This window comes from Antennarius striatus, chromosome 3 (genome assembly GCF_040054535.1).
Source record: "Antennarius striatus isolate MH-2024 chromosome 3, ASM4005453v1, whole genome shotgun sequence".
In the NCBI taxonomy this organism is placed as follows: domain Eukaryota; kingdom Metazoa; phylum Chordata; class Actinopteri; order Lophiiformes; family Antennariidae; genus Antennarius; species Antennarius striatus.
The window spans coordinates 2,732,501-2,744,872 of NC_090778.1; the positions used below are offsets into that span (position 1 = coordinate 2,732,501).

A 12,372-nucleotide genomic window follows, 5' to 3' on the forward strand; every position below is an offset into this window, starting at 1 on the left:
TTTAGAATTGTGATTCAGGTGACAAATATTTGCGGTCCATTTATTTCCTTCAGCGACCATAAAAAAAATCCTTGCGTTGCCAGTTCCGATGAGGTGGAAACAACCCGTTCAGTCTTTCCTGTGGGACACAAGTCCTAGAACCCCCCCCAAACTGTAAACACTCAGCTCCGTGTGTGCAGTCTTTAAATATTCCCCCAGGTTGTGAGCATGTTCACCTCATTATTTACACCCAACACTCAACACACTTCTAAATTCTTACACCTAAAACTGTTTCCATGGTGACGAACGCAACACATCTTAATGCTCCGCTGTAAAGCAGCAGGTGAAGGAAAAACGCACAAACACAAAACTGAAGGAGGCATTTTTTCCACGTTCCTCATTGATGGAATCAGCGTGGGACGTCCCACAGTGGAACGATGGTGTCGCCGTCATGACGCCTGATGCTCAAAATATTAACACACCACTTCCTTAAAACTATTAAGTAGCTTCGTAAGTCATCTCAGCTCCTTCCAGGTCATTTTAACATATAATTACAATATTTTCCACACTATAAGGCGCGCTGGGCTGTAAGGCGCGCCCTGAATGAATGGCATACAAGCAAACCTTGGTTTTTGAACGCTTTAGACATCGAACAAATCGGAATTCGACCAAAAAAATCGGGATAGAAAAATGTTGAAAAAATGGTAGTTCTCTAGCATCTTGGAACGGATTCAGACCATTACTTGTAATGGGAAAAAATGTATTTGGAATTCGAAAAAATCGCTATTTGCCTATATTTCATTTTTTCCATATATAAGGCGCACTGGATTATAAGGCGCACTGTCGTTTTTTGAAAGAATTAAAGGCTTTTAGGTGCGCCTTATAATGCGGAAAATACTGTAATTGTACCAACACACACACACACACACACCCCTGCTACCTGCTACAGCGGTGTGTAATGCTGTTCAATATGATCAATGTATAGAATTCCCACTTCATTAAATCAGATATTGAACAGATCTCTTGGTCAGATTGTGTGACCGTTACTCCTGGACGTTATTTCATTCTTTATCTCATCACATTCTTGCTACGTGACTGATGGCTGATGGGATGGAGGATGAGGACGAGGATGTGGTGGAGGAAAAGGGGGGGGGGGTGTCTAGTTTACTCAACAGATGGCGGGTACAGACGTCTCTCATATACAGCCAAGGAAAACCTAGACATCAAATAATGAGAAAGCAGACTTTCCTAAATTGGCATTTGCCTCCAGGGAAGAGAAGATGCCACCGGGGGTGAAAGCTACAAATCATCAGTCTTATAGCCTCTGCTATTTTCTCTATAAAGATAACCACATTAATCATTGTGGTGAGAGGCTACACGCATTGGACTGGAATCACGGAGCAGGATAATGACTGGATTTGTGATGACGGAGAGATTCTCTGGGTTCTGCTGGGCATACGGGACACGGATCACGTTGTGAGGAGTTCATCAGGACAGGCTGATGTTTTTAAGACTCTGGAGAACGGGGGCCTTTCTGAGGGGAGGGGGGGGCGCACAGATGGAAAAGGCATCAGGAGGAGAGCTTCAGAGGAGAGGTGAGGAGCCTCCGTCTGCCGCCGCTCTGATCACCACAGGCTGGAGGACATCTTTGTCTCTGTTAAAGGAACCTTAAACCTTTTGTAAGTCTTGGTTCAGCTGACAGGATCTGCACTGTGGGCTAAATTTAACCAGACCCCATGTGTAGGAAGAAGAAACCACCTGTATAAACAGGTATGACGTGGCAGCAGCAGCGTAGGTTAAACTAGAACTGGAGACTCCTAAAACTGAAGTTACACCATCATCATGTCACGGCTGCTGGCTGGTGTGACTTTAATTCACGTGAAGACGTGAAGGAATCTGTTTCTGTCCACCTGAACCAAATACAGAGGCGATATCTCCAACTGACTTCACCAGCTAGTTGAGCTATACGTCTGTTATGGTCGGTTTATGGTCGACAACTGATGTCGATGTTTACTGTAGCTGGAAATAAGGTTGGCACAGGCAGTGAGACTGGACAAAAGCAGTGAGACGGGACAAAAGATGTGAGACGGGACAAAAGCAGTGAGACGGGACAAAAGCAGTGAGACGGGACAAAAGCAGTGAGACTGAAGAAAAGCAGTGACTTTAAACCCATTGCAACAGACACAAAATCTGTTTTTGAGTTATGCTCCATAAAGTAAACACAACCTGCCCCCCCATACTCCAACTCACTACGGTTATGTCAGGAAGTGATGAGAAGAAATAGAAAAAACGTGAAGAGGTCAAGTGATAACTATCTTTGCTTTTATGTTTTGCTCAGTGTTTGTGAATAAATGGTTTATGTAGTTCTGTTGTTCTGAACGAGTGAGAAAATAGTAGAAGAGTCAACCCTACTTGGTTACCACTAACATCCAAGTTAAATATGGGAACTAAAGCTAATGTTAACGATAAATCCTGAGTAGTACAGCTTCACAGGAGAGTGACAGGATGGTATTAGATCATTTTACACATGAGATGAGATCCTATGTCCTTTAGTCCCATATTGATATCCAAACCCAACACTAACACTACGAATCTGGACGGATGGAGCCAGATGGGTCGGACTCTTCTTTCAATGCTTTTTCAGTAACAACCTTTAGTATCCTCCATTTATTTGTTAGCATGTTGACGTTGCTGCAGAATAGGCTACTCTTGTAACTTTATGTGTTCTCATATATTGTCATATGCATTGCAATTTACTGCAAATATTCTGGTTTGATACTACATGCACATAAAAAGGAGGTCATGCATTACATACAATAGACAATAAGCATGAATAATTTGAAATAAATCTTCAATTAAACTTACCAGTAATTGTTTTTTACCCTTGTAAGATTTGAATCAGCTCAACAGCAGCTGTTTCAGAAACATCACACCAGTACATTCATGTTTGACCCTCGATCCACGTTTCACCCTCAACCTGTCGCCATAGTGATGAAAACGACAGGCAAAGCTCACGTCTATCAACTTGTACAACCTGCTAAATTTTCATCAGGACAGTTTTAATAGATTTCTCACTGGCAGTGAGACTGACAGGAGGATGAACTCTCTGTAATTATCTGGTGATATCAGGATAGACGACACGCTAATAGGAGCGATTCGTCCTCTTTATGTTCTCTCCGTACCGAGAATGTTGTTTCTTTTCCCTTAAATTAAGCTTTTTATGACTATCCCGAAAACTTTATCTAATTTTCTTTCTCTTTTCTTTGTTGTTTTTATTTGCTCTTAATGGTAATTATTTGTTTTTCGTCTCTAACTGCTTTTATTTGCATATATTTGCTTTTCATTTGCCTTTTTTTTTTTTTCAGCTCTTTGGATAATAATTGTGTATTTTAAATGCGCCATATAAAAAAAAATAACTTGATTAAGACTTTATAAATTCCTCTTTTTTAGATTGCTTCCATTTATATTTTTATGAAAATGGTTGTCACATTTGTACATTTCATGTTTGTTTTTTTTAAATTGATAAACTGGAAGAGATTAAGAGCTGTTCATTCTTACCTGATTCAATCAGCCTCCGCATTTCAAAAGGAAATCTATTTATGATAGAGTGTTTGCAGGATTCAAATAAAGGTATTTAAGCGATAAACAGTTTGTTGTCCCCTAAGGAAACCTTTTTCATCAGACTGTTTGTCTGAGTGCATTCTGACTAAGCTTCCAAAGCCTGAAAGGCAGATTTCATCTGGCTAGACTTAGATGAGAGGTGTCAAGGCATCAGTATTCATTTATTCTTTATTCCTTTCAAGCTAATTTGGGTGCATCAAAAAACTTTTTGAAATGTTTACACGATCTCGCCCACAGTCATCTGTAACTACTAGAAAATGATCGCAGAATGACCATAGCAACACGTGACATGACTGCTGTTAAAAAAATAAAAAACACATCTGCCAGCAAAAACAAAGAACAATGAGCTTAAGAACATGTGGTTCCGATAGAGGCCTTTTTGGTTCTGCGCCATTAGAGATCACCTCACATACACAGCAAATACCAAGAAACAGGATTCATATGTGGAGGGTTATTCAGCTGCGAGCAGATATTACTGCTGTCAACAAGCCCCAACCTGGACTTCAAGAAAAGAAAACACGTGAAGCGATCGCATGGTTCCTTGAGAGCAGATTATTCCACAAAAAAACAGAGAATTATGTGTTTACAGAGAGATTCCTGACAGAATGTGGGGAATGTTGAGGAGCAGCGTGTAGATTCTACTCTGAAATCCATTACCAGGACTTGTGTTGATAAACTGAAAGCAGATGTTTTGACCAAGCCATGACGAAATCCAACATGGACAGTGATATACAACACCCCCCCCCCCCCCAAACCACCACCAAAACCACCTTTTAAACAACCAAGAAGCTGATATGAAATAAAGATAAAAACACACATGGAAAGTCATCCAGATAGTGGGATCAGACAGCTCTAAAATCTAAGGGTTGGTGTTTGTTCATAGTGTAAACGGAGCAGTGAACCTCACTGCTATATAACAGAACAGGTGTACCAATAATCAGAAAAAAATGTACCGTCTGTTCGCACTTCATCCTGTCCACAGCGTACAGATGATCACGTTAGTGCACAAACAGCTGTTGTCAACAACTATTCCTTGTATTTGTAATTTTTCGCTCCAGCTATCGATCATTTTGTGAAGCTTCTATAAACATCAGTCCCACATGAACACAATACATGTTTGCTGTAGATCTAGACTCCAAGTTGTCGTCACCAATTTCCCTTTAAATGTATTTTTCATCAGCAATGACCTGATATGAAGTAAACTGAACAAATGGTGAACAAAATCAAACATTATAGCCTTGCTCCTATGTAATGTGCAGAGCGTGATGCAGAATCTAATGAAACGGCATCTGCTACAGCAAAATATTAATCTGTGAGTGGACACATCATTTAGCCACCGTACGATAACAGCTGTTTGGGGTTTATGACGACTTTTTGATGTTTGAAAGCTCAATAAAAAGATATTATGGAGATACTCCATGAAGATAACATGAAACTCTGATGCCTTAGCAAAATGATAGAGGTCCCATAATGAAATTAAAGTTAAATCACAACAGTTTTTTTGTAGTCTGAACACCACCAGCAGCATCATTCACAGATGAGGATCACACTGCATGGTCATAAAGTGCGTAATGGACTCTATCAGGTTAAAATTTTAGTCAAAAGTTAGATTTTCAAGGCTGAGAATGAAGTTCGATGACTGAAACTTTATTTAAAGTTGGGTAACCAGAAACCGGAGGATGAGCAGCGGTGGCGAAGAGCTAAAAAATAATAGATTAATAACTGCTTTGCATTTATCTTCAACAACATGCCAAATTAAACCTGACAACATCCACAGAATAATCATGAGCATCACTTCCTGCATGTTGGTCAGCCTTTATATTTCCTTTCCCACCCAACTGGTCAAGGCGGATGACCGCCCTCCATAGTCCGGGTCCTGCCCGGAGTTTCTTCCTCAATGAAGGAGGTTTTCCCCGCCACCTTCTCTTATGCTGCTCTGGTTTCTTTGTCTGTTAAAGTGCTTCAAAATGTCTGATGATGTGATTAAGCGCGATATAAATAAAGGTTAATCTATTGATTGATAAAAACAGATCAGCTTCAAACTGTGCAGCCCAAAGATACATAAATTCCTGCTTTTAACCCAAAATAATCCCATTGCCTTTGAATGCACCCACTGATGTCCGAGTGATTAATTTTAGTCACCAGAGACCAAACATCCGCCCGTGTTGCATTATGGGAATGCGATGCCTCAGGGGGGGAAAACTTCTTCTCAGCTACAGAAACATCTACCAGCTATGTGAAAAATAATTCTCTAGTTAAAAGTATTTACGGCCGGGTCACAAACGGCGGCCCAGTATTAACTGACGTCAGCGTGTAAACGGGCTGCAGGGCTGACAAGGCAATTTAGGACGTCCAACCCGGAGCTGGAGCTTTACGGAGAGGAAAGTGGAAGATTTGACCTTAAGTTCGCCGAAAGGAAAAAATGACTGAGGAGAGGAAAATAGGAGTGGTAAACTCTGCTTGGGGGTGACTTCATGGCAGCTTGTAATCTACTTATGAGACAGAGAGCAGCAGGAAAGAGAGGACGGCAGAAAGGCTGCAGTAAAAGAAGGAAAAGAAAAAGAGGGAAATGTAAATAGAAAGGAGAGATTTGCTTCAAACCAGCCTCAGAACCAGATCTCCTGACACCTGAAGATCCATCAGTAGCAGGGCAGCAAACTGACAGGTGACCTGAGCCAGAATGTAGGCCTGCAGACATCTGTTATCACCACCGACTCCTCCCAGCGTCCATTTTTATCAAAATGAGCTACAATTACATGACGGGGACGCCTCACCACATCATCAAAAATACAGATTCCTCTTCAGTAGTGTATATTTTTCCTCTTGGTTAGAGATTTTTATCCCTCTTGATGGTTTTGGTGCGACTATCTGGTGAGATATCAGAGACGAATGGACGTCGAGCTTCTTTTGAAACGGAACTAGAGAACATTTTCCTTTTTTAGTTTAAAAAACACCTTTGGAATACCTTTGATTGACTGCTATTCTCTGTCATCAAACTGTAATAATCTACAGAACAGCACGTGTTGAACACAGGTATGTTTGATGTGAGGGTAAGACGAAGACAGGGTCTTATTTCCATACTAACTTTGCCTCAACGTCCTTGAATCTTACAAAGGATTCATTGTCACGAAAGAAATGCCAGATTTATGACAAATAAAACCCTCAAAACCCTGAACTGACCTCCTTCTCTAAAAACAGAAGTCCTCTCTAAACCGTAGAACCACAGAGGTGCTAACGGAGACCGCTGCCTTAGAGGACTATGAACGGATCATCTGTACCGACTGGTTTCTTTTACATAATTGCACAAAAACTCCTGCAGGGATTCCCACTGAAGTGTGTGGAGGTGTGGAGTGGGCAAACAGACGTAGTACTGGTAGGCCTTCATCTCTCTGGAGCGCTCACACTGGATATTACCCAACATCTCTGACAGTAGACCCTACACGATGGTAGATTACCAAGGGCAGTGTTTGAATGGGTAGATGACTTCGATAGACCGGTCCTGTTTCAGGCCAAGATCAACATGTTTCCTCCTCCCTTTTCAAAAGCTTTTGATGGCTTATAATTGCGGATGCTCGCACCAAAAATGTCGGCGATTATAATACTTAACCCAAATTACATCCCTCTAGTTTCTCTTCATTTCTCACAGACTAGTCTGAAAAAGATCCATTGAGCAAGCAGCGTCCACGCCCTCTTGATTTCCCCCCAACATATTCTAGCAACTAAGACCGGTCCTCTTTCGTGTACATCGTGTCTCTAACGGCTGTTTTAGTCTCAGTGAAATCAGGCTGAGACATCTGACTGACTGCATCCCTGTTCGTATATTTAGCCTCCTGTTGGACCTCTGTGCCAAACATCACATTTCAGAAACCCCTGGAATTTCCGCATGTTGAAATTGGTCTAAAATGGAATGCAGCCCCTGCAGTAACTTCAACATGAACTGAAACATCGAGTAGAGGCTACAGACTTCCACCAAGCGTGACGGGAATAAACAAGCCGTTTCCTGAGACACGCTGTTGTACGTACGCTCACAAGATTCCGTGTAAGTCTCCGGTGACCAGGAAGGAACGGATTCTTTGAAAGACAAGTTGGTGAAAACTGGGAAAGCTCAAAGAGAAGCGCTTCAACAATGCGGGAGGACAAAACAGCCACAGAGTCGACTCTGAGCGCAGATGTCAAAGGTCAGCGACACGTCCATGCAAGGCGACATGTCGCACCCCCGTCACATGACCCGCTCCCTGTGGAGCCGCTGAGGTCATATCACCTGAGAATGCCCACTAATTATCCCACGCCACAAAAGCCCCAGCGACATGGCGTCACCACATTACACACCAGAAAACTCCTGGGGGGGAGTCGCCGGGGATACCACTTCAAGACGACGGAGCGAGCCGATGGCAGAGACGCCTGGATGGTTGTGTTTTTCACGCCCACTGAGTCCCGCGTCTGCACAAGTTTTAAATGAATGGAAAACTTTTTTTTATTTCAGCAAAAGTCTTAGCATCATTGCTGTTTTAAACTTTATTTTTTAACCGTGTAAAATTTGATTTTCATTAAATATGTCTCCAGAAGCAGTGTTGTTAGATGGATCACTAAAAATCATTGCATTCGTGATCATGTTTTTAACTAAGAAGCTAAAGTGATGATTGCAGAGATTCATGGGGTACAGTATTTTCCGCACTATATGGTGCACATAAAAGCCTTTAAATTTTTCAAAAACCGACAGTGCGCCTTATAATCCAGTGCGCTTTATAATCCAGTGCGCTTTATAATCCAGTGCGTTTTATAATCCAGTGTGCTTTATATGTGAAAAGCGTTTTGAAATAAAATGTTTAAGTTCATTTATTCACTAATTTTCTACGACAGTATATCCTGTTTGGGATCATCAACCAATCAACCAATCATCTTTAGTTATTTAGCAGCATCTTTAAACTGCAACTTTTCTCGACTATGAAGGCGCCGAAATGTTTTCAACTTCCCTGCAACTCAGCTGAGGGACGCTAACAAAGAAGTCCTAAATGAATGTGAGTGAAGGGAGTACGGGAATGTATTCTCCTGTTCCTGATCTAGTCTTTTAAGTTGATATGGAAATCTTGTTACTGGACACAACCAGCATGACTAATAATTCATTCTGAGTCATAACACAGTCGTATTAACTCAGCGAGAGGAAATACGTGCTCAACATCCCGTGTTCACGTCTGCTAGCAGATAATCCCGTCTGCAGCGGCTGGTTGGAGCCTTGTCAATGGAAACAGCTCCCAGCAGAGGCTGAAAACGACCCCGTGAGGGTGGCCAACCAACACAACCAACACAGGGAAGCTGGCAGCTGAGCAATTACAGATGTTCAAATAGCATTCTGTTTTTGTTTTTCTGGTTGTGTTGACTGGATGGGTTTTAACCAAATAGCAATTTTGATATTAGCGCATCTAGCAGACGTGCCAGAGAGCAGCTGACCCTCTATTTGGTTTTAGCCGGAGCATATCCGCTTTAGCATTTGGTGCATGGTTATTATAAAATCTATGTCAGAGTCATTTGAGCAAAACCTGCAGTCACAGAGAGTCTGACATCAGGGACACATGAATAACTTCTAAATTACAAGCCAATTCAAGCTAAATCCCTGCCAGTTCCTTTCATTAAAAGAAAAGCTCTGCTGGTCTGGTCCCACAGTCGTGGGGTTCAGTGAATTATGTTTCAAACAGAGAAGACAAAGGTGTGAGAGTCAACTCTGGGGTTTACTTCATAATGTTGGAATGCAGATGCATGAGGGCCTGCTCAGCCAGCAGAAAGATAACATTCTGCTTTCTGTGGCAATTAGCTGAGAGCTGGTTGGCCGCCGCCCCCCCAGGACGGGACGCTCAGCAGCGTCTGTTAATGATCTGAGCAGACGACTCTGACAGCTACGAGCGCGACACCTAACAATTACCAGTTTAACTTCACTTTCACTGCAGGCAGCTGAGGGAGGATTGTCATTAAAGTAGAGAAGGGTTCAGCTTTTTGTGCTCCAACCGTATACCAGGAAAAATTTACTATTTAAAGAGGCTTTTGGACAACTGGTAAGTGTGTCGAGTTTGAAAGAAAAGGTTTGGTGATGTCATTGGGGTTACCCAAGGTAGGTAAGGTGGGGTGGTTTGTTTTTTGTTTTGTTGATCGGTTGTTTTCCTACCAAGATTATGGAAAATCCTATTGGACAGATTTCCACTAAACCTGAGTGATGACATAAGCCATGAAAGAACGCATCAAAATTTGATGCATTGTTTTCTTCACCTTTTTTGACAATGCATTTTTCAACATTTCACCTAATTGCAAAGAAGAAATCTGTATTTTCTGCACTATAAGGCGCACCTCAAAGCTTTTAATTTTCTCAAAAACCAACAATGCACCTTATAATCCAGTGTGCCTTATATATGAAAAAGGTTTAAAATAGCCCATTCACTGAAGGTGCGCCTTATAGTCCAGCACGCCTTATAGTCCAGAAACTACTGTAATTAGGTAAAACATTTCACAATGGTAACCATAAAGGTTTATCTTCCTAGACCAGATTGCTCATCCTTGGCAGAGATGCCCAACAAAAAATAGTAAAAGCCATCACCGATGAGGAACTTTCAGGAGAACTTCTCTGTGAACATTCTTACATTAGTAGATGACCTGATGAGGATTTCAAACCAGTGTAGTTACCTCGACGTGGTTGGGTAGGGTGTTCACAAACTTGAACCCTGGTATCCTCTTGTCGCTGCACACCACGCCAACGTCTTCACTGTGTTTGCAGTCTGAAACACCGATTCCATTGGACGGACACAACGCTAAGGTCTTTTCTTTTCCAGTGCAGTGGAGATTGTCAAACCAGATCGGTCCTGATCAGACAGAGAAATAGAATTCACAGGGTTTCCACAGGGAGGACAATAGAATAGATGTTTTAAAAGCAGGAACTGTCCCTTTGCTACCTTGTCCTTTCCCAAACTTGGATGCTGGTGACCACGAGACGGCCTCCAGGTAGCCCAGCTCCCTGCACACCACCTGGGCAGAGTGGATGGTGAAGTCATCGTCGCAGACGGTGCCCCACTCTCCGTTGTAGTAAACCTCCACCCGGCCCTCGTTGTGTTTCCTCTTGTCTCCCGCCAGGCGGAGCTGGATCCTGGGCGTGTCTGGCCTCAGCTCCGGGGCGGTGTAATGTTCCTGGACGGGCTCAGGGTAGCCCGGAGGGTAGCCAAGGTGTTCATACTGGGCAACAGCCAGCTCTGTTAGCACCAAAAGAATGAGAGCGTGGCAGGACGAACACCTGGTGGTCAGCATGTTGGTTGGTCCTGAAAAAAGAGTCTTTTTAATATATGTGCAGCTCTAACACTTAAAAGCTGCTCAACTGAAGCTGAAGAAAAAGTTTGAGAGGAAACACTGATATATATATATATATATATATTTATATATATATATATATATATATTGGTCAAGGAGGCGATTTACTGGCATCGTTGATTTCTGATGCTCTTAGAAAGATGGTTCAAACTGTTATGAACAGATTTTGAGGTTTTTTAGGGGCTCAGCCCAAAGAACGATCCATTACATTTGTGTGGTGACAAAATATACAAGAGCTTTTGTTGCAACAAACATAAAGAGAATTTACACCCATACCTTTGTGGGGTTTTTTTTTTTTTTTTTACATTTTAGGTGCTTTCAGCTCATTTTTTTGGTTTGTACTCTTTTTATATTGTGTCTGCCAATAAATATTGGCAGAAAGAAACTATTTTCAAATGAAAAAGTTCTGATAAACACAACATGTGTGCTCTATCGGCACTCAAAACTCAAAAGCATTTTTTTTAAAAATGCTAATCAAAAATCAAATAATGCAACTTTCAAATTATGATCTGAAAAATATTTTTTACAATTTAATTTAAACAATAATTCTAGTCAGTCCATTCCGGGTTGTGACTTCTTAGGGGCGAACTTCACATCACAATTGCAATCAGAGGCCGATGACTCCAAACAAAGGTAGGAAACAGAACTTAAAATGTGACACTTAAACCAACCAGCACCGGGTTTCATGTTAAAATCTCTTAATCTGCTGTTTCTGTGCTAAAACATCTGGCAGGAGACAGATAATCCTTCAACTACAGGGTTTCTACTTTCCGTCATTGTAACGTGGCAGTGATTACACAAGCTAGAAACAACTCACACATCACTGAACGAACAGATGGAATGAAGCCTGTGGCTCTGCTTCCAAAGTGTCCAAAGAGCAACGCTGTCATTAGAGAAACTCGGTCTGCATGAGCATCAGAACTAAAGTTCCACTGAGGCGCAGCGTTCAGAATGAAGGCAGCTTATTTCTGAATGTCACCCAAGTTTAAAAAAACAAAACAAAAAAAAACAAAAAAACCAAACAAGCACTTTGACTATTTCTCAATCGATGATGAGGAGCGGATGAAGCTGCAGGCCTTCAGACAGTCGGATCACACACATCCAGGATGCTCGTCTTCCTCTTTGTCTCTAAGCGTGAAGTCAGGAGTTAAAGGATCTCAGTGAACCTGAAATCTGAAACCTCTGCTGCCTTTTGTTTCAGGCATTCCAAGAGTGAAGAAATCATGCAGGGAAGGGGGGGGGGGGCAAAATATTGCATAAAGATGTAGCGAGGGGTTTTTGCTTTGGCTTTTCCACCAACACAACTGATAAGTGCATGCATATGGAACAAAAACACAACCACAGTCCACACAGCTCCTTTATGATGATGCAGTTCATGATTATTCACATCATCAGCTCATCATTTCCAATAAAATGATTTACTTCTCA

General features: G+C 41.9%; 1 protein-coding gene across 1 annotated transcript in view; it reads right to left on the reverse strand.

The window, feature by feature from the left end:
• Positions 1-12,372, reverse strand: part of loxl2b (lysyl oxidase-like 2b) — a 30,983-nt gene that overhangs the window by 18,060 nt on the left and 551 nt on the right. The window contains exons 2-3 of the mRNA XM_068310949.1: positions 10,536-10,895; positions 10,270-10,445 (exon numbers count right to left, since the gene is read on the reverse strand). Coding sequence (XP_068167050.1) covers positions 10,270-10,445; positions 10,536-10,884 — 525 coding nt within the window. The 5' untranslated portion in view covers positions 10,885-10,895. The remainder of the gene's footprint in view (positions 1-10,269; positions 10,446-10,535; positions 10,896-12,372) is intronic.